The sequence below is a fragment of the Phyllostomus hastatus genome, unplaced genomic scaffold (assembly GCF_019186645.2).
Source record: "Phyllostomus hastatus isolate PE091 unplaced genomic scaffold, TTU_PhHast_1.1 phas_contig_5, whole genome shotgun sequence".
In the NCBI taxonomy this organism is placed as follows: Eukaryota; Metazoa; Chordata; class Mammalia; order Chiroptera; family Phyllostomidae; genus Phyllostomus; species Phyllostomus hastatus.
Window position 1 is genome coordinate 2,519 of NW_025333897.1, and position 22,919 is coordinate 25,437.

At 42.2% G+C, this 22,919-nt stretch overlaps 1 protein-coding gene across 1 annotated transcript in view; it reads right to left on the bottom strand.

Annotated features, from left to right (window-relative positions):
* Positions 1-2,976: 2,976 nt before the first annotated feature.
* The window catches only part of LOC123823668 (centromere protein F-like), a 56,380-nt gene continuing 36,437 nt past the window's right edge, over positions 2,977-22,919 (bottom strand). Inside the window, 17 exon segments of the mRNA XM_045846629.1 lie at positions 2,977-3,788; positions 3,790-3,816; positions 7,397-7,575; positions 9,046-9,451; positions 9,453-9,523; positions 10,702-10,867; positions 13,228-13,389; positions 14,452-14,628; positions 17,376-17,528; positions 18,829-19,443; positions 19,445-19,582; positions 19,585-19,998; positions 20,000-20,695; positions 22,110-22,189; positions 22,192-22,252; positions 22,481-22,851; positions 22,854-22,919. Of these exon segments, the coding sequence (XP_045702585.1) occupies positions 3,618-3,788; positions 3,790-3,816; positions 7,397-7,575; positions 9,046-9,451; positions 9,453-9,523; positions 10,702-10,867; positions 13,228-13,389; positions 14,452-14,628; positions 17,376-17,528; positions 18,829-19,443; positions 19,445-19,582; positions 19,585-19,998; positions 20,000-20,695; positions 22,110-22,189; positions 22,192-22,252; positions 22,481-22,851; positions 22,854-22,919 (3,953 nt within the window). The 3' untranslated portion in view covers positions 2,977-3,617.

Here is a 22,919-nt window from a genome sequence, read left to right on the forward strand (position 1 = left end):
ACACACATACACACATGCATCTGTGGAAATTCATTTGTAACATCAGCAATTGAATGATATGTACAAATCTATAATGATGAAACTTACAAAATAAGAATTAATACTATTGAGGGTGATGAGAATGTTGTAGGAACAACTTACTTTGAAATAAATGCATTCTGTTAGGCAAAGAGGTTTATCTAACAATTTTAAGCTGCAATCTTTCTAATTGTGTTCAATTATCTGTAGAGACTAACCAACCTCTTACTGAGTACAAAATCACACACCGAGTTAAATATGAACTAATTTAATTGCTGTGAAAGCCTCAAGAGATTCTGACCAGTATTCCCAATATTACCAGAGGAATCTGAGGCACAGTGAATTAAAATTGCCCAAGGTCACATGCGAGTTCAAGGATTTTAACACCTGATTTTCACTTTTAATATTTAAGTTTATACTAAAGTTTTGTACTCAGACCCTCACAAATCCTGTAGATTTTGAAAAGTTTTCCAATAGAGACTCTTTGAAAATATTTCACTAGAGTAAATCCTGTTTAGGCTCTAACTTAGTAATAAATTTAGAAGTTGAAATTGATTCTAATCTCATTTTATATTTTTTGAAAATTTAATAGCATAAGTCAGATGGCAGCATCCCACACTTAAGGACATCTGCATTGCACATAGAGAGTAGAAATGCAGCCCAGGCCAAGTAGCTCAGTTGATTAGGGTGTTGACCTAATACACCAAGGTTGTGGTTTCAGTTCCCAATCAGGGCATATACCTAGGTTATTGTTTCTATCCCTGGTTGGGGTGCATACAGAAGATAACTGATTAGTACTTCATTCTTTCTCTCTCCCCATTTCTCTCTCTCTCTAAAATCAATGCACATAGAGCAGGGAGAGGATTAAGGACGATAAATAATACATTTGTTAATGTGGAACAATAAAATTGATGGTGATTCTCCCTCTGTTTCTCACTCTCTCTAGAATTAATGAGTTTTGAAACATTTGAAATGTTTTCTAAAAATAGAAATGCTTCTATCACCTGAATATCTGTCCTATGAAGACTCCTCTGGACTGCCAGCACCTGGAGAGGCACAAGATGGGGGGGGCACTTTATTCACAAAGCTGAGGTTGAAATAGTTCAACTCTATGACCCTAGCTCAGGGGAGTGGTGGCATCAGATACCTAAGTGTTCCAGGAGGCAGGATACGAGCTCGAGGTCCTCAGACTTTTCTAATTCGGATGGTTGTCCTGAAGCACTTCAAGTTGTTCTCTCTAGTCAGGGAAGCTGGCACAAAGCCCTTCCTCTATGCTATGACAGGAAACTAAGTGGCAGGGAGAGCAGAGCTCAACTATCCTCCACAACCAAATCCAGTACTTAGCATCCCGTTTCTCAACAACAAGACAGAAATATAAACTCTAAGGCAATGACTAGTACAACTTCTGATTTAAAATAATTGATCGTAGTTTATTTTCCATTTAAATTATTTTCAAGACAAATGGACACAACCTGAATGAGTTTGGAAGAACTTGGAAATTGTAGGATCGATGTTCTTTCCTGCTATGTGCTGGACTCAGAAGAATGGAAGTAGCACACGTCTCCCCACCTAGTGTCCAGGGAGCCCTGGAAAGATATACCCTGAGTTCCTCTCGGGTCCAAACATATCTGTGCAAATGATAGTTCCAACAATAGGGGTTGGCATCAACTGAGAAAAACCACAATGAAATCTCAAAGAGGTAAGTGTGTGCAGAGGTGACTCTTAAGAAATCTGGCTACATTGAAATGTTGTTTTTTCTTTCCTTCTCATGGAAGATGCAGCCCCTTTGGACTCTTGATTATTCCCCAAAACAGAGAACCATCTCAGTTCCTGCAGAATATTTAAGATGAAAAAACATGGTCTCAGCCAACCCCACATTGTACAGAGGAGAATTGGATTCCTAGACCTGTATGGACTTGGGCTAGTTCCCCCTCGATGTGTCAGCTGTGCTGGTATTTGTGACTCCACTGCTTATATCAGAGCCTGGACTGCAGCATGTTTACTTTTCATCGTACATGCAGCTCAGCTCCTAGTCTATGAGTGTTGTTAGCTCGACGAAAGGAGTAATGTCCTGGCTGTTTGTTTATAAGGTTGTGAACTTGAAAATGGAAGACATGCCAAGTATTCCCCCTAACCAGGAAGGAGTAGTAGCTACAGTCCACCCCAACAAAGAGGAAGAGTTTTTCCAGGTCCCACAGAACTACTCAGCCAGACCTAGTGAGTGCAATCTTCCACTAACTGGGGACAGCCAATAAAGCTGATGGCCTGGTCCCAGCACTGTGTGCTCGGGCTACACCCTTGACCTCATGGTAGCCTTGGGAGGATTGATGACATGGATATCATTGCATCACACCCAAATCTCAAGTGACTGAAGAAGCAGGAAGAAAGCAAGGATGTCGACTTTTAGTAGATGAATACTAAGTACTTTCATATTACCAAAGCATTAGACAACAATAGAGTCCACCTTATAAAGGACAGTTTTAAACAATATGTGAGAGTACTGGTCAAGTTGTCTACACCAGTCTGAACCAAAAGCCAAGAGTAAATCATCTTTTACTACCTCATGTCCTGGAAACATTTGATTCCCTGATTCAAGGACAAGAAGACTAGCTGTAGAATTGTTAGGTTTGGTTTGGCTCATAATGCCTGCATGTCTTCAGAACCCTGTTATCAATGTGAGCTGGAAAATACCACATACCTGCACCCTTGCTGGTATGAGTTAATGGGGACCCACAATGTGTGGACGACGCTGCCTGGATGTGGCTTGTCCCCACATGATTTTCATGACCCACATTCCCAACCGCCTTTTACGGGAACTGAGCATGTTCCCCAGGTCTAGTGGTATTAATGCTGGAACAGTTTTACTTTGGTAAGAGGTTGTTGCAATTGGCAACAAGTGGTGCCAATGTTCATAATGCATTTATGTTTAGGAATCGTTTTTACAGAAACAGAGGTAAGTTTTACGAGAACAAAATGCCTTGTTTTAATACAACATCGCCATTTAGGGGAATGCACACCATATTGGCCTTTTCAAAGAACTTATCACCATAAAAGAACATTTGATACATTACATCTTAAGGGGCCAGCAACGAGGCTGCCATAGTGAATATTTGAGCACGTTTTCCTTAAAAGCATACAACATGGCTTTCCTTCATTTGACTCAGCTCTAACAAGTTCTCTGAAAGTATTTCATGTCTAGTACAAGGAATAGTACATAGGAAATAGCACAAGGCAAGATTACATTTTCCTGGAGCAGTTAATTGGAAGTATAAATTGTTTTGTATTTTCAAACTACACACACACACAGAGAAGGGAGACCATGCTTGACTCTCAAGTGTAATACTTCCAAAAGTCTTTCTACACTACTATGCACAGAATGCAGGAGGCACATCAGTAAGAAATAGGTAGGTGATTAGGGCTTCCAAACTTTTCTAATACTCCCAATGGGATATCTAAAGAGTACAGTACATTTAGATTTCTGAGAAATTGCTTTCTTCCTACTGATAATGTGTCCCTGAGTAAATAAAAGCCCCTGTGGGTACCTAGCTTAACACCCAACTGTGGCCACCTGCCAGGGGCCCTAACACACAAGGTCTCTTCTACTGGATGCTACAGGTCTCACGGGACTGGGTGCCAGCTTCCGAGCTGGGTGCGGGGCAGCCTCGCTTGGACTTCAGGCCCTCGCTGGGGCCACTGGCCCACTGTCTCTTACGGAGCTTACTGGCCAAGAGAGGTCTGGCTGAAGGGTCTTGGAGGATGGTGCCTGAATCCGAGGGGGCTTTGCTGAGCCACCTTCACCTGCAAAACAAGCATCTTTGTCAGAGGCTTCAATCACATTGACATTCCTACAGCGAATTTGTAATCAAACTTGAAGTCAGATTCTTCTTCCCCACGTCTTGTACACAGTGTTACCCTTTCTTCTTACCTAAGGACAGGTCCTACCTAAGAGCTAGGAAGACACCTGTCACGACCCCTGACGAGGCACCTTGCAAACCTTCCTTGACACCTCTGATGGCCAGAGACCTCCCCGCAAGGCCAGTGTTTCACTGTCACACCAGACGGAAGCTCTTTCAGGGCAAGGACTTGGCCTCGTTACCTTTGTGTCCCCTGAGTACCTAGCAAACTTTCAACATACACCTAAGAGAGAACCCAAACCAGCTTCCATTTATCTTACTGGAGCTGCCACTGTCATTCAAATGAATGTAACCCAAATGAGTGACACCACCTTCATGGGATGTAAGCCTTCTTTACAATATTGACAAGACCTCACACCTGCCTTCCTGTAACATATTAATCATACTCAGGTCATCTTTATGTGATTTCCAGTTCAGATCTGCATGATAGCAGAGGGCACCAATATAATACAAGTCAGGGGAAGTACATCCCCTTTCTGATGGCCTGCCTTTAAGGAGAAAAAAGGAACTCAGGAAATGTAAGGTTTTAAGAAGCAGATGTGAGTCAAGACTTTCTTGGAGGTTTACATATTAGTGAAAGAAGACAGCGGTCAGAAGAGAAAGAGGAACAAGACAGATGAAGTATGCAAAGGCTTCACTTAGCCAAAGGTAAAGGTAACAGTTTTGCAGAGATTGCAGGAAGAAGATCTTTGAAACCAAACCAGATGGAACACAGAGAAACAGAGGACAGACTCTCACAAGGGCAATGTATGTTCAGTCCTGGCCCTGAGAGGCAGCACTGTGACAGGTCACTTCCTGAGCCAGTGCCTGCCAATGACCTCCTTGTGAAGCTACAAGAAGAAAGAATGGCAATTATTTCCCCATTTATATTCTTTCCATAGGAAGTATGCAGTTTTAAAAGGCAGCTCAATACTTCTCATAAGAGAAAACACAGCACATCTGGACAACAGATTATACACCTGGAAAGCCTGCCTGTACCTCAGACCACCTGCAGGACACTTAAAAGGGGCAGCAGCCCTGAAGGGTCAGGATGAGGACTGAATGGCAAATTAACATATGTGGAACATTGATGAGACAAACACATTTACTAGTACTCTTTCTTTTGTTTTAGAGTGGAAAGTGATATAAAGGACAGGCATTTCCCTTGAACCGCTCAGAGTCTGGGGATTCAAATTTTTAGGTTCACCATAAAAAAAGAGAGAGTGAGAGATATCACACTGAGAAAGAGAATTTGAGCTAGCAAAACTCTTTCTTCACCCTAATTCAATAGTCAAAGTATATCCCTGGACTTCCCTTGCCTCTAGATTCAATTTCTCTTATATGAATTGAGGAAATTACATTGGTGACCTGGGTTTAAACTATGGATGTGACTCTGAGGCTGGTTGCTTATGCTCAGACCTGTTGATAACAAGGTGAGGTCAAATTCAGCAGGTCCTTAAACTCTCAAGTTCACCCAAACCCTGTCTTACAAATATGTCAGTGTTCACAGTGGGGAGAGGGCAAGGATATGGATGGCTGTGTGAAAATGAACCTTATTAGTAGGGAAAAAGCACAAAGTCCCACAGAACTGCTGACTGACAGATGCTCTGGTCGATCAGGGACCCCATGGTGTTTCTGGCCAAAAAATGTCAGACATCAAAGATGGAAACAAATAATGAAAATGCATCAATACCAAGGTGGATGGCAGGCAGCCAAACGGACTGAGCAAAACAAAGATTATTCCTTGCATAGAAAGACAGGGTTCTGGTACTGAAGGGAGAAGCGAGAGACAGGTACTAACTGCATTGATCACGAAAGCCTTCCGCATGGCCTTTGCCAATGAGCTAAAATATTCCTGTGCTCATGTATGTGCCCAGCTTGCAGCTTTAGAATATATATTAAAATAAGTTAAGCTTTAAGAAATTAAGGTGTTATATAAAGTGGTGAAATGTGTTACTGATTAATTGCTAAGATTAGGAGCTAAAAGCTTGCACAATAATATGCAATAGATAGCTACTTCCTATTATGTCTGTGTCTTATTTTCTGCAGAACAATTACAAAGCAAATATGTCCTAAGAACTGAATTTTGATTGCTTTCACATATGCCACATGTACACACCCAACTGTATAAAAATAAAGAACTCAAGAGCCAGCAGAGATGCCTGGCTGTTGAGCTTTGAACAGCACCTCTCGTGTCATTCCTCTGCCGACGCCGTCCCTCCATTGGGAATCCCTGGACCTGCTGAAGCTGGACACTGGCAAGGAGCTACCCCAGGATATTCTCTTCAGTGTTTTGTTGTTCCGAGAGTCCAAAAGTGAAATGTAAATGGGAGGAAGGTAGGGAGGCTGGTAAGGATGGGGGGGATAGATAATAGAGGGAGAAATGTTGCACAAAATGGTAGTATATTTCTAACACAAGTAATGGACGATCGACTACAATGAGTGAAAGAAAATGTTGGCCTTTCCTCCTCACTCTTGAATTAAAAAGATTGTTTTGTAGTGTAAGTTATGGAGAAACGTATTAGTAGATATAAATTCCATAATACATAAAAGTCTTATACATCAACAAACTAGTTCACAAATATGCACTTGCTTTGATTCAGCTAATCACCAATCTCACTGTAGTTTGCTTTCCAAAAAATCACAAGAGTCTTTAAATTCTTGATGCTATTCCAGCAGCATCCAACTATATTTCTGGGATCCCTAGTTTGCAAAAACTGGGAGAAAAGCAAGACTGTGGCACCAAGAGAGAGCAGGTGTTCACTCTGGGCATTAAATATTTGAGTCTTCCTTTCCTCATCCTGTTATGAATGTACTTATAGTCAGAGTTCAATAAAGTGAGAAAGTAAAATGTGAATGTTCAACACAATGCACACACTATGTGTACATAAATGACAGTGGAAGGTGGTAGATTATTGAAATGCTACCAGATTTATTGGGTAAATATTCTCTATGGTTAACTAATGTTTACTAGGCTGTTGGCAAGAAACAGAGATCATGAAAATACTAATCCTCAAAAAAGCAAAACAGAGAAATGCATAAACATCTCCTTACTTTCGACATCCAGTGAAATGTGTTCTTTTGGCAGAAAGTAAAGGAGGAAGAAAACCTGAAGAATGGACAGTATGGGGAGAGGAGAAAGTACCAAATTACCATGACCAAGGCCTGTGCCAAAATGAAAAGTCCCTCTTCCAATCCTTCAGTGCTAATGCCTGAAACTTTCTTCCAAGCCCTTTGAATTCTGTGGAACAAGGCCACTCCCCATCATACTGTCTAAGTGTCCTTCTGGGTCAAGGGCCAGGTTGCAGCTGGATCACTTAATGTGTATCCTCATGGCTGCTCACCACCAACCCTTTGTACTTCATGGACAGGAACCACAGTCTTTCAAGGGCTCCCAAGTTAGAGGGTGCAGTGTCAAACACTCGCCCAGAGAACCCTGTCATTTCCTGGATTTCCAAGTGTAGAGACTTGTTCACAGGAGGTACCTTTTGTGATCTGCTGCCAGCAGATGTTGGTTGGGAGGTCCCAGCATGGCTCTCTTTGCAGATATTTAGGAGGGAGCGTGTTAACTTCTGAGCGGCAAGGCGTGGGCTGCTCCTGCTTGCCATGGTTGTACTTCGCAGGAGGTAGGGGCTTGTCTTTCCTGTTGGGATGGCAGCAGGCCCTAGAAACAAAAAAGCTGCCTATCAGCACTGCTAGGTCCAGTTCTATCTACAATGAACATGATATGCATGAGGTCAATTTTTAACAAAGACAAGTAGAATTCCAAAAATGCTTTCTGTTAGCCACAGAGGGTAAGGATAAACTTCAGAGTCGCCCTGGGAGTTGTCAAAGAGAATAAATAACTAAGATGTTTTCCCTTATGAGAAACATAAAAGAAGTCACAGTGGAAAAATAATATCAAACAGGAAAATGTTCCTGCTTCCTTATGGGGTCATGTTAACTTGTGTTTTACTAAGATCTGAAGAACACACCAAGCAAACTGCCCTGAAAATTTAGATGGGGAGAAGTAGAATGAGAAGAGAAAACAACCACCCCACCACCAAAAAAAGAAAAAGAAAAGAAAAAAAGAACAGAAAGGCTAGTTCTTGTTTACAGGAGAAAATGTAAAATGCCAAGAGCTCCTTTGGGTGACCACTGTCATGCAGAGACTCGGAGGGGCAGAGATCTCACCTCCCTAAGACTAATGCCAGTTTCACTCTCTTCATACACCACCCTCCTTCCACAGAACTGACCTGACTTGTGGTGACCAAAAGGAGAATGTCAATGCCATGCACCTTAAAAAGACAGGGTATCACACACACCCCAGAGCTGCATTAATGGCTAACTGAAGCAACATTGGGTTGTTTTGGTTTTTAACCCTTGAACTACAAAGAAAACACAGCAATGAGAAAAAAATGGCTCCCTTATGGGGGGCTGGATTTCTTAAGGGATAGAGTTACTCAGAACAGTGGTTATCAAACCATCTATGGCAAAGGATCAGCTTTGATCACTTTCTGGAGAGGAGGGAATGGGGTAATTTCTCATCTGCTATGGAAGGGTAGTTTTGTATAACACAGGAAGAATGAATCCATTGGAAAATGGTCACGTGCTGGGATGTTGAGATAATGTCATATTGCTATGAATATTTTGAAGTCTTAGTGTTGGTTTCTGGACATTTTTTGGGGTGTGGGAGGTGATGAGCCAGTAAAAACCATTCCCTGTCCTTGGGCCACTCTTCAAGGACCACTGGGGCTTGGAAAAAGTGCTGTGTGGCTTCAGCCAGGGGACCATATCATCAGACCCCTCCTCCAGTTCACCTACTACCTGAGTCATATGTGACTACAGACAGGAAAGCTTAAAGGGTGTCCTAGACTTGGGGATTTTTCAGCACAGGAATATCAAATGCAAAAGAGCATTTTAACACTCATTTTGCAAAGCTACCAGCACCTTGTGTAGTGTGACATGGGTTACTGGATCCTATTCTGTCTCTCATGACAGAAAGGAAAATATACATCTTAAAAGGTAATTCTTACAATAACTCCTACAATGGCATTGTCAACACAAACCCCATGCTCCTATCTTTTTTTGCATGTGAAATTCCATGTAAACTTTCAAAACAACACAGGCCACTTTGTTTTAAATTATGCCTCACCTTCCTTTCCAACTTCTGCAAGTCCCTGGGGCTCAAGCTCAGTGTCTTCCACATCCTCTGCAGGGGGTGTGCCCCTTTTGGCTGCCTTCCGGCTTCTTTTAGGAAACGTGTGTGGTGTGGAAGGTGCTGTTCCTCCCTTGTTCTCCCGAATCCCACTGCACCTTTGCCTCTTACTTGAAGCTTTCGTTTGGCTGGATGATCCCTTCGTTTCAGTAACACAAGGGACTGGAAGTGACTCTGGATCAACTGACTTCAGCAAAGGGGAAATCTCGATATTGGGTGGAGATTGTTGTGAAGTCAGATGAGCCACTTGGGCTTCTGAAATCTCTTTATCTCTCTCCAGCTTTTTGTGGCTTGTGAGCAGGGAACAGTACTTATTCAAGTACTCTTCTGCCTCCTTGCTTTTTTTCTTCAAGGGTGGCTTTCAATTCTTTCACCTTGGTCATCAGTTCATCTGCGTGAGCATCCACAAGAGCACCTGTCAAAAATCACAGCATGACACTCTTTAATTGCCTTTGGAAATCATAAAGCAGCAAACCTGAAATTTGTTTTTAATATCTTTTTGTTTATAGAAGTGGAGAAGGTATGTCTATGCATGTTCTTACATTTCTCACAGCCTTTGATTTGGGAGGGATCATATCAGGGTAAATACTCTACTACATTATATAAGTCTTACTAGGTGAGCTTAAATAAAACCCCACAAAATCTCACGCTGGTATTGCACCTAACCCATGAAACTTTCTTATAGTTGTTCATATGACATCAAATAGATTAATTTTGCACGTCTCTAGGTTCTCTGTCCATGCTTCCCACTCACTTGAATGAACAACATAAGTCATTCCAGAATATGAAGTCTGCTCCTTTGTAATGGCTTTGGGAGGCAGAAAGGGGCCAGGGACTTAGCAGGTCCACAAAAGCTCTGATAAAACATTTCTAAGCAATGAAGGGTCTGGTGGACAAAAGTTTCAGGGACACTAACGGTGGGAGTCTTGTTCAACTTTTAGCTGCTGTGGTTGGCAGGAAATGCATTAGAAAAACTCCCTGGAGCCCCATATACTCCAAGGTCTCTTCTGGGTAGGAAAGACCACTGGACCACCCTGATGAGCCTTGGTCCAGAAGAGCCACTGCTACAATGCTTATCATCATCTCTCCACATAGTAAGAAGCATTCCACTGGGGAATAAGTGGAGAAAAGTTGTCTTTTCACTTTTATTTTATCTCCACACCTCAAAATAGAGCCCCCCAACCCTCCCATGTAGTTGACCCAGGAGGATGGGCCAGGGACAACCAGAAAGCGGTGTCTGCAACCTGACAGTGCCAGCTCAGATGGCACTCTGTCTGTCATGCTGATCTAGGTCAATGGACATCATGTGGAAAACTCTTCCTGAAATTCCCATTAGCAAAAAGGACTGCCAGGTTTTTTTTGTATGTTTGATGGAAGAGAACATGTGATTATTCTATGTCAAAATACAGGCTTCCCTCAGATTCCTATGAATGATCCCACACTGAGTACAAAAATGGGAAATTGGAAAATAGACAACTGCCAAGAATCAGCACTCAGTAGGACAGTGGGACACAGAGACACTGCCTGTGTCCACACCAGCCCTTGCCAGCCTCATACAGGGCCCTGCCCAGGGCCTTGCCTAGTTCACCCCACCTGGTTTCTGCTTCTCTGGTGCAGCTTCTTCACGCTCACACAGCTTTTTCTGCAACTCTTCCATCTCCTCTTCCATCAGCTTATAGTGTCTGAGACAAAAATCGATCTTTCTCTGGGCACCTTCCTTTTCCTTCTTCAGCTGCTTTATGTGTGTTTGATTGTTTATCTGCAAAACAGAAAGTTGTATTTGGAACCTGCCATTTTTTTTATTAGCACATAGAAAGATCATTATGAGCCCTGGCTGGTGTTGCTCAGTGTGTTGAACGCTGATCTGTGAACCAAAAGGTTGCTAATTAGGCTTCTGGTTGGCCTCATGCCTGTACTGCAGGCCAAGTCCCTGGTTGGGGGCCTCCAAGAGGTAACAAATCCATGTTTCTCTGACACTGCAGGTCAATGTTTCTCTCCCTGTCTTTCTCCCTCCCTTCCTTTCTCTCTAAAAAAAGAAGAAAAAATTAAGAAATGTCAAGTAAAACAAAGCAAATCATCATTGAGATATACTTAACACACTGTATGCGGGAAATATATTTATACGTTTTATGTTGACTGGTTGTAGAGTGAGCGATAAAAACTACCTACAAACAATGTGTTAAGAATCATATATTGTCAATATAAGAATCATTATGTTCACACTAAAACATCTAATTAAGAATAAAACAATTCACCTTTTCTATTCAGTTTCCTAAGTCTCCCTGGTAGACACTGGTTTTCTGACTCCCCTTCTTGGCATCCACAAACACAAAGCATCATTCCTAAGAGTATGCTGTTTAAGTGGCTCTCTCTGCCTGTGTTTATCCAATGGCAATCATAACTAGGAGGGTGGGGATAGGAGTCCGTGGACTTATTCTTTGTGGGTCAAAATTTCTGAGAATTATGTTTTCATCTGTAATCTTGTGCTGATATGGAATCATAATCCCTAAGATAGCATCTGTTCTAGTCACACCAGGTGAAGACTAAACACTATTATGGCTCACAATACCAATTTAAATTCTGTATGTAGCTCAACTAGAAAGTGGGTAGAAAGGTGGGAGAATTCATGTTTCCTTAAGCAAAAAGAAAAGCACTGCAAATGTTTGAGAGGCAAAATTGGACCTGATATCATGGTATTTAGAGTGTGTATTTATGCTACCTTGTCAGAATATTCACATATTTTGGTAGAGAAATATGAACTGGTAGGAAGTATTACCCTACCTCCTGCTAGAGTATTCCATAATATGTGGCACTTGCACTGTTTGATGTAGCATCTAAAGATGCAGAATTCTGAAACCACTTAGCTCTAAGGGATTCTAGTAGAAGATCATGAATATATAAAAGCTCACCAAACTATGAAAACCAAAACAAAACGTCAGCTCCATATTCATGTTATTAGTGATTTCATCCTATGTAAATTTCATCCTGACATCATAAGCAATGTTCCAAAATTGTCTTCACTTGTGAAATTTTCTATTTCTGATTCCATCCATAATTGCATTACTGATAGATTAAGTCAATGGCAAGAATGCTTGTCAAGTATACCTCATTAAAATCACATGTGGTCTGAATAGACTCAACAATGGACCATTCTGTACATGGTGTGAATACCAATAGACATTCCCCACAGTAAAACTGTCAAAGAGTACAAAGGCACAAAGTGTGTAAGAAATAGGCCCGAAGCTACATCCTTCTGTTATGAAACCTATTATCTTTCAAGGAACACAACACCATTGATCATTCATGTTATTAGGAATTTTATGAGTGTCTGTTATATTGGTATATTTCCTTTCTCTTGATTATTGTAGAGGAGAAATAAACCTCAGGAGTTGATACCTCATTTTCTGATTGAATATATTCAATAAACAATACTATAATTTTTAAAAAAATGAAACCCTCTTTCACTAAAGACCTTTACTGGAAGATATTTGTTTTCCAGGTTCATTATTGTACTTTCTAGATGGCAGTCATTTTATAAAAACATCTGTGTAGGAATCAAAGAGCCTCCTTTCCAAGGAGAATTACAGAAGTGCCATCTCCAGCCTCAGATTCCTGAGACTAGTGACCACCTCCTTTTGTTTCTAGCCAAGAAAGAGAGGAAAAGGAGAATAGACATATCCATGTGCCAAGTGCCTGACCAAATGTTTTGCCACACCTTGACCTTCCTGGAAGCCAGAGGAAAGTAAGTGGGTTTGGTGACAGCAGGGAACTGGGACACCCATCAAGCAAGAGTTTGCAATTACCCACCAAAGTGTTACCTATAGCTGAGAGGCCTGCCCCAATTTGTTATTGCTTTAATCTTCATGTCCATCTCCAGAAGTCTTTAACATTCTCTAGTTTGAGGATTCACTGAGCAATGAAGTTCATTCAAGCCATGAGTCTATAGGCCATCCACTGATTTTAAAAAGAGCTCAGAAGAATTCCTGAGTGATATTATTCATAACTGCACAACACTTTTTCAGAAAAATTCAAATGAAATCTCTCATGTCAATCCCATTAAAATCACAGTTCTTCTGTATATACTCTTGTCAGTCACAAGACAATGAGAAGGAAACATACCTTGGTTTTTATCAATTCTCCTAAAAGCTCAGTGTTTTCTTTCAAAGAATTACTGAGCTGTTCTTTGCTGGACTTCAAGAGGTCTATCTCCACCTTCTGTGAGCTGAGACATTCTTCTGTAGAAGTGAGTTTCTCTCTATATGTCTGGATTTCCGCTTCATGCTAGGGCAGAAAAATGCTATTTCAGCAAAACAAACCCCAAAGAAAACTGCTGTTCCAAGGACCATTTCAAATGGACTCTGCCACTCTCCTACTACTCTACTCTGAGATGCAAATGTAGTTTCACAGCTGCAGTTGTCTAATGAGGTTTGTGTGGTGAACTGGGAGAAAGATCATGCAGCTCATATGAGGGCAGCCTTCCTAAAACCTTAAGAGCATAGTAATAATGCAGAAGTTTGAGCTTCTTGCAAAACAAGTGTGTTCTTTTTTTAATTTTTTTAAAAATCTTTTTTAAATCATTGTTCAAATACAGTTTTCTCCTTTTTACTCCCAATCCATTCCCCCCCTCCCACCCCTCCCCACTTCCCTCCCATTACCACCCTCCCCTTAGTTTATGACCGTGTGTCCTTTAAGTTTGTTCCTGTGAACCCTTCCCACTGTCCCCCTTAAATTCCCTCTACTCTCCCCTGTGGTCATTGTCAGCCTGTCCTCTATTTCAGTGTCTTTGGTTACATTTTGTTTGTTTCTTTGTTTCGTTGTTTAGGTTCCTGTTAAAGGTGAGATCATATGTTATTTGTCTTTCACTGCCTGGCTTATTTCGCTTAGCATAATGCTTTCCAGTTCCATCCATGCTGTTGCAAAGGGTAGGAGCTCCTTCTTTCTTTCTGCTGCATAGAATTCCATTGTGTAAATGTACCACAGTTTTTTGATCCATTCATTTACTGAATGGATCCTTGGTTGCTTCCAGCATCTAGCTATTGTAAATTGGGCTGCTATGAACATTGGGATGCATAGGTTCTTTTGAATTGGTGTTTTAGTATTCTTAGGATAAAGTCCCAGCAGTGGAATTGCAGGGTCAAAAGGCAGATCCATTTTTTAGTTTTCTGAGGAACTTCCATACTGCTTTCCATAGTGGTTGTACCAGTCTGCAGTCCCACCAGAAGTGCACTAGGGATCCCTTTTCTCCACAACCTCTCCAACACTTGTTGTTAAAAACAAGTGTGTTCTTAGCATGGTCTACACACAGTCTCCAGCTCCCCCAAGGTACCAAACTCTACTTTTCACCTGTTTGTTTGTATCCAGAAGCAAAGTTTGGTGTCTCTTTTCAGCCTTCTCAAGCTGTCTCTGATATTCAGCTATTTCTTCTCTCATTTTCTCCTGATTTTCCATCTGATGTTTGTGTATGCGGTCCAAGCTCCTCTTCAAGTCACCATTTTCTAGCACCAATGCCTTCAGTTGGGCCTAATGAGAAAATTAATACAGTCATGGGAAAACAATTAAGAACCTTGATACATGTCTTCAGGAAATACTGAGTACTAAGGAGCAAAAACTACTTCACGAGAAAAACAAAAATCTATACAGAATAGTAGAACGATCCTTAGCAATGCATTCACTTCCAATTGCAACCTCATCTCCTCTGACAATTTCCTCAGTTCTACCCAGCCACCCCCAAGGTCACATCCACAGGACCACAAAACCTCAGAAGCCTGACTTTAGTTGGTCAACTCTGGGACTCTACCCTCCTAGGCTATGGGGCTAGCTTCTTTGAGTGTTTCTATGGCAATACTTCTTTGACCTCATCAACAGCACCACCATTACAACCTTCACACTCGAACCCTCCAGAGTGACACTTTCTTCCTTGACCAGCTCAGAGGCCGAGTTTTATCACTGTAACAATTTCTTTCCAAGTGCCCTCAATTCTCCCCCAACCGTCCTTGTCTTTGCAGGACATGCAAAACCCCACACCTAGAGACATCTGCCTTCCCTGTGCCAGATCCCACACAGCTGCTTCTACCCGTGCATGTATACACACGGACCAAGCCCCCCTCCTCATCTCCCATTCACTCAACCCACTCCAACTAGCCCTCACCACAGCTCCTCCTGTACCAACTCCTCCTCAATCAGCTCCATGCTGTCATATACCTCTATGATGTAGATCCCAGGAGCACTATTCAGCCCTTGATCACTCATTTGACCTCTGAGTAGGTCCACAGGCTGCTGATCACTCCTTCATCTTGAGAGAACCTCTTCCTTGGCTGCTAGGACATGGCATTCCCCTGTGTGGCCACATCCAACCTTCTCAGTGTCTTTGCTTGTTCTTCTCTCACCTCTCCCCCTACATGCTGGAGGTCCAATGGCTTGGTCTGTATTTTCTACCACCCACATCATCTTCAATTATGATCTGTTTTCTAAACTAGCCAAATGCATATAGCCACTCCAAACCTTTCCTTTAAACTGCAGCCTTGTTTATTTTGCATCAATTCAGATTTTATTCTAACACTTCTACCATGGCCTTCCTTCTTCTCCCATTCTTTTTCATATCATTTTCCATTTCATTCCAGCCACAAGGGCTTCCTTTTCATTTTCTAAAAAAGGACAAAAATCTTTCTTATGTCAAAGACATTACCACATTTCTCTCTACACCCAGAAGCTTCCAAGCTCCAGCCAGTTCTTTGTGGTGCTGACACCCCTTCCTACAGGAAACATTCTCTGACTACCCCATCTACACTGGGTTAATGCATACCCTGCTCAACAATTCCCAATTATTCTGCAATAAGCAATCTCATTTGTATCCTTTGTAGCACTTAGCAGTTTATGAGTGTTTTGTGCTTCCTATTGTGTGCTTAGACTGTAAGCTCTCTGAGTACAAGAAGCACTGGAGAGCTTTGGTTCAACCTTCTACAGCCTAACCCTGGCAATGCTTATTGTTTACAGAATGAATAAATTAATGAATGAAGTCACTGGAAGCTCACATGCTCCGATGTATAACCTTGAGGCTAGACATTCAGCTTTTCTTTTTACTAGGGCCTACAAATGAAGTACAATCAAGAGCATCTTTGGGACAGCCCCAAGTGGCTGAGTACTAGAGGAGATTTCAGCAGATGCTACATTCAATGTATCATCGGTAGCAACTCCCTTCACGCAGGATTGCCAAAAAACTACTCATGACAATTTCTGAGATTAAATGCACAACTTCACATTTTCTAAAATATTGATTTGAGAAAGAGAGAGAAAAATATCAATTTGCTGTTTGCCCATCCATGTATTCCTTGGTGATTCTTGTATGTACCCTGACCAGGGATTGAATCCATGACCTTGGCTTGTCAGGATGACTCTCTTACTAGCTGAGCTACCTGGCCAGGACAAATGCCAGCATTTGTAAATTTTCCTCAGATGCCATAATGTATTTGAAGAAAAGTACAAATTTCCACAGCTTCTTCTACATGCCACTACAAATATCATTTCAACCTTTTTTGTCCTTATTCCAGGGTCAGAGTCACAACTCTATGTGCCGCCCTTTGGTAAGGATTCTGTTGGAGGGAAGCTGCATGAGGATAGGATGGTTATTGGAATGTTTACCATGTAACTGGGTGTGGCAAACAGGTTTCACTGCCCCTAGCAACACTGCATTCAGGTGGCAGCTCCTGGGACTCAGTGTTGAGTTTCAGGAGAATGGGAGGCAATAGAAATCAGCAAAATCTGCTATGGGAACAGCAGTGGGGAGAGGGAGCCCAGATGCTACACATCTTCCCCATGAACCTCTTCTAAAACAGCACCCAGGACTGCCCTAAACTCTACATTTTAGTGGAGCTTTCTTTCTGATACTTTGTTTGTTCCCAGCAAGATCAGTGCATCTGCCTGTAGCACCGTTCTGGCTGGCAGTCTCTGGCAGGCTAGGAAAGCAGCCTATTGAAATCGGAATGAAATCTACTTCTGAAGTGACTTTGTAGAGTACAGGGTCCTCATCTACAGAAAAATGGTTGGGCTCCAAGACAGGTAAGGTCCTGTGCTCTGAGGCTGCTTAAGGCTCCATCTGTGGCCACAACAGTGCTGGCTCACGAAGATCGCTGCTTGTCTGATCCTGACAGGAGCGCTCCAGTGATTTTTCTCAAAAGCTCAGTAACGTTTGGTACAGTACAGAAGGTCTTACAGAAACACACAAGGAGAGTGTGCACACTGAATTACTTGTCTGTCACAGACGGACTTACTTCTTTGGGCTTCATTTCTTCCAACATTACATTTAATTCTTCAGTTAGCCTATGTTTCTCCCCAATGAATTCTTCTTTCAAGTCTGTCATTTTCTGGGTTATCTCGTGCACTTTCCTCTTCAGCTCTGTTTCCCTCAAAGTCAAGGAGTTTACCTGAAATTGAATCATTCGTTAGAGCTGCTTTTGCTTGTGCATGTTGACCAAATGAGCATGTTGTATCCCTGTGATACAACAGTCGTGACCACTTCACTTCAGGCTCATGAGAAAATGCACCATGTCTAACCCTCCCTTCACTCATCACTCAACCAACATGCTCAGGTCTCACTGGTGACCTTCCCTTTGTTTGCAGCAATGATTCAAGAAAGGACAGCAATAGGGGAAAGAATGACAAGGAAAGATAACATTACTAAGGATCAAAACCCTGCATATAGGCATGAATTTGAATTCAACTCAAACATCAGAGACTATGGTATGATGCAGCATCTTAGATTTTTATCATTTCTTGGACCTCTACTAACCCTGCAATGCCATACTCAGAGGCAAGACACATGGCTATGATGAGTTAGAGCAAACTGACTCTACTGCTTGCATTTGTCCCTTCACATTGAAACAGTGGGGTGTAGTTTTTCTCATCATTTCCACCCAAACGGCCATCTCTTGCAAGCCATCCAAAAACTCAACACACTTGAAAATAGAGTTCTGACTGATTGCATTTTTCTGGGCACAAGTTTTTTCCTGTAACATTTGTGCAGTAAAAAAGAGTTTGGAAGGAATCAGTTTCTTTGATCATTAAGCAAGCATGGAGGGCAAGTACTTATTTCCATAACAGGGGAACCACTTCATGGTGGACCTTCCCGTTAATCATCAGCGAACAAAACAGGAGCCTGCAGGGGGGAAAAGGTGCAACAGAGGGGCTGAAAACACAGAATGCCCAACACACACACTGGGAGCCATGAGGGTTCTGTTGGTGACAATTCGATCACCCTTTTTAATACTTCTTTCTCCTAAAGCCTATCAAGGCTCAACAAGGACAAAAGGGGATGCCTTCTGATCCTAACTAGTACCTGGTACACCCTCTGCAGCAGTGGTTCTCACCTGGGCATGGGGAGGCTACTATTCTGATGCACTGTGTGAAAAGGAAGTGTATTGGAGCCAGGAACTGTACATAACCCAGAGCTTCTCCCATGTCCAGGTGTCACACTGACTACCTGGGCAAGTCCAGTCCATAGAAGAGTCCCATGCAAATGAGTGCCAAAGCAAAGAAAGACTCACTACTACTGCAGGCAAGTCAATGTCCCCCAAGTTCAAGACCCCATACGATGGGGTCATATGCTTCATCAAGCCTTTACAAAGTTTGGTCCAACATTGCAAATTCACTTGTGAAGGAAATACAACTCACCAGTGGTTTCCCTCACTACTGGCAACATATAGAGACGTAGGAAAAGCCACTTACTCTTTCCACATAGGACTGCTTTTCCATTTTTATCGATTCCAGGTCTTTCTGCAGGTGCCTGGAGGAGTTCTGCAGCACTTTGTAGGTGTCCTGCAAAGTGTGGTTTTTGGACTGCAGACTTCGGATCTTCTGCTCCAATTGCACAGTCAGACCCTCCAGTTCTTTCTGCTTCTTTAGAAGTTGGGGCTCTCCTCCTTGCTGGGACAACTTAGAGACCTGCTGTGCTGGGTCCTGGATTTGATGTTTTAAGACGCTTATCTCTTGCTCCCTCCTCTTTAGTTTGTCTTTGCTGTCTTCTAATTCTTGAACCAGGCCATTCACAGAAGATAGCAACATACTGGAATGACCTCTGGCCTGGTCAAGGCCTTGCAGCAGCTGACATTTCTCAAGCTGCAGATAAGCTACTTGAGCACTCAGGCCTTGTTCTCTGGCCTTGCAGGTCCCATGGCCATCACCCAGGGAGGGCCGTTTGTCCTTCAGGTCTTTTATTTGCGCTTGAAGCCGCTCCTGGACAGCTTTACATTCTTGTTTCACACGAACGATTTCCTGCTCTTTTTCTCGTGATCGATTGTCAAAGGAAGCTTTTAACTGCTCTAATTCACATACGCGTCCTTGCGCTTTTTTGTAATTCTTTGGTCAGTTTTTCTTTTTCTGACCTGAGATCTTTCAGACTTGGGGCCATCTCCTCTAACTTGGCTTTCAACTTCTCTACCTCTGCTTTGGAGCCCTGTGCCTCCCGAGTCGCCCGCTCATGGGGGTTTTTTTGGCCTTTTTCAGTTCTTTTTCAAGTTGATCGACTTCCCCCTTAAACGACTCTGCTTGATGCTTAGTTTCCTGCAGTTTTGCTAAGACGAAGAATTGTTTCTTGTCATCGTCTTCTAGTTGGTCTTTCAGCTTTTTGATGCTCTTGTGCAGCTGTTGCACTCTCTGCATAGGGGAGCTCTCTTCTGGGAACTTCCTGGCTTGTGAGTCATCACACAGAGCTGCCACCTCCTTCATCAGCTCTTTTAATTCTTTTTCCAGCATTTCCCCTTCAGCTTTGGACTCTTCTTGCCTGTGCCGATTTTCTTCCTCCTTTGCCTCTAACAGCTGTAGCAGTGAAGAACGCGATGTGTCCAACTCTGTCACTTGACCCTGTTTTTCTCGCAGCTGCTGGGTCAGATTTTCTTTTTTCGGACCGGATTCTGATGAGGTCCAATTCTGAAGCTGTCAGGTGTTTTTTCATGGATTGTAGTTGAGTTTTTAGGGTCTCCACCTCTGCTTTGGAATGCTCAGCATGAAGAATTGTCGCCTCATGGCTTTTTCCAGCCATTTGCACCTGGCTTGAAAGATTGTCCTCCTTATTGTCAGTTGCTTTCATTTCCTCCAAGTGTTTGCTCTTGTCAGCCTCTATGCTGACCCTCAGGTCATTTATCTTCAGATGCTCCTGGTCCTGGGTTGAGCTCAGCCTCATGGCCACCTCACCTTTCTGCATTCCTGTAGCCTCCAAGCTTTTAGTGACAGTCAGATCTTCTTGTTGCAGTTCACAGCCCTTGTTCTGCAGGCTTTCAGATTCCCTTACAAGGGATACTTTCTTGTGATTCGTCTGTTCGTTTTGGTTTTCCTGCTGATTTCTTCCCAGAGACAGGGCCTGTAAATCCTTTATCAAGCTCTGTAGGTGCTCCTGGAGGTGGGCTTTCTCTTTGAAAGACTGCTCCTGAGGACCTTCTCCCACCAGATCGACTGCCGCTGTCTTGGTGACTCTCTCAGTCTTTTGGCTTAGGTCCTGCTGGACATCTCTGTCGCACATCAGATGAAGATCTTTGCTTTCCCAAGCACGTTCACCTGATCTGTGTGTGTCACAGTGGTCGCTTTTGATCTGGAGAGCCTATGGTTGTAATACATAATGAGAATGCATTTTATTTTTGAGGAAGAATCAGAAAAGATCCAATAGGCTTAAGTATTGCTCTCTAGACACTGGCTAAATGCCTCTGCTACACACCTTTTTTCAAATGACATATTTCCGACCACATTCTCCCTTCTCCATCCCAATGTCAACGCAATTAAATAAACATTCAGGAGGCATCCTGTCTGGGCAAGGCACTAACGAGATATTTGTCAGGAAGACACACCCTCTAGTTGTATGATCGTCCACACTGGCACACACTTAAATTTCAAATGGTTTTTCTCTCTAGGAATAGTCCAGGTAGCCATTATACAAATTTTTCTTTGTGATTAACAGACATGAGGCTAACCAATTCCATATAGATTGCTCAGCTTCCATCTTTAGCAGTTCTGATACTCTTCAGTAGGAGAAGGAGGTGAGGTGTCATAACCAGCCCAGGGACTTAAGACTGCACTTACTATCTGGATTCTGAGAGACCATATGTCTGAACATCACCTTCCTGTCATCTGTCAAACAGGGGCCAGCTGCTGTGACTACCCTTACTGCGACTACCACTGCTGCCTCCTCACCACTTGCCATTGGCATCATACAACAGTAGATAAAAAGAATAAAGTGAGAGTCCTCAACTCTATAGCATTAGTAGTTTAGCTGGTGGACTACAGGGACAAAGTCATATGTAAGTAAGGAGGTTCACATTCTATAAAGAAAGAAATGTCTTTTTCAACAACTGATATCAAATCACAGATTTGTATCAGGGGTATATTGTTAGAAAATGATTCGGTAATCTGAAATAAGCTTTTATATTTGTTTGAGGACTATAACCCTAAACTATAAAAAGCCATAAGGAAATAGAGATGTTAACATTCACATCACATTCCCATTTCTAAGCTCTAATGGAATATGTAAGAGCACTTTCTTAACTCATGAAGAATGAAAACATACAACATAGACATTGTGAAAGAGAAATCTGCTGACTCCATAATATAATTTTATCCAGGAGACTTTAGAAAAGATCTTTAGAAAGGTCCCATATTAGAGTGTTTAAATGTAATCACTGTAGAAATTCAGCTCCCCAAAAAGTTGTGGATTGTATATTTAAAAATACTTTAGAGTATACTTTATACCCTTGAAAACCTAAAGTTCTAGATTGTATTTTTTAAAGATTTTATTTATTTATTTTTAGAGAGGGAAAAAGAGAGAGAGAGAAAAACATCAATGTGCAGTTGCTGGGGGTCATGGCCTACAACCCAGGCATGTACCCTGACTGGGAATCAAACCTGTGACACTTTGGTTCGTAGCCCATGCTCAATCCACTGAGCTACACCAGCCAGGTGGATTATATTTTTAAAAATACTTTAGAGTATACTTTATGCCCTTGAAAACCTGTTCTATTCACCAAGAAATTATTCACTTCACACTGCTGCTCAGAAGCAAGAAAACTGCTGCGATGAGCTTCATTTGTCACCAAGGAATTACAAGGGTTAGCAGCTCCCTGAGCCTCTCCTATTCAGAGTGCAACTCTTGGTAACGCTGGTCTTTCTCTTTTTTTAAGATTTTTTAATTTATTTATTTTTAGAGAGGGAAGGGAGGGAGGGAGGGGGAGAGAGAGAGAGAGAGAGAGAGAGAGAGAGGGAGGGAGAGAAACATCAGTGTGCGGTTGCTGGGGGCCATGGCTTGCAACCTAGACATGTGCCCTGACTGGGAATCAAACCTGCAATGCCTGGTTCACAGCCCACACTCAATCCACTGAGCTATGCCAGCCAGGACAATGCTGGTCTTTCTTATTTCACTTGACATTAATTGAAGTTTGTGCTTTATATCTTCAACTTGCTCAGTAAGCTCAGAAACTTTCAAGCACATGCTTTCTGTTTCCCTCCTATGTTTTCTATCTGACAATTCAGCTTTCTGCTGGAATTATACCTGAGCTTCTTTCTGTGTCTCCATCTCCACTGTCTTGCTATGGAGGACACTACAAAGGTTCTTCACCTCCACCCTTAGGCTTCCTCCTTCCATCTCCTGTGTGCTTACTCTCTTATTTTATCCATTGCTTCTTATTTGTTGTTTCTTAAGACACATTTCCATTTGATTGGTTTTACTTAGGAAGATTTCATTCTCCAATTCCATTTCCTTTATGAGTTTTCATTTTCACTTTTCTAGTGACAAAAGTGAGTTTTCTCTTCTTTCCCTTTGTCAAACTTTTTTTTTA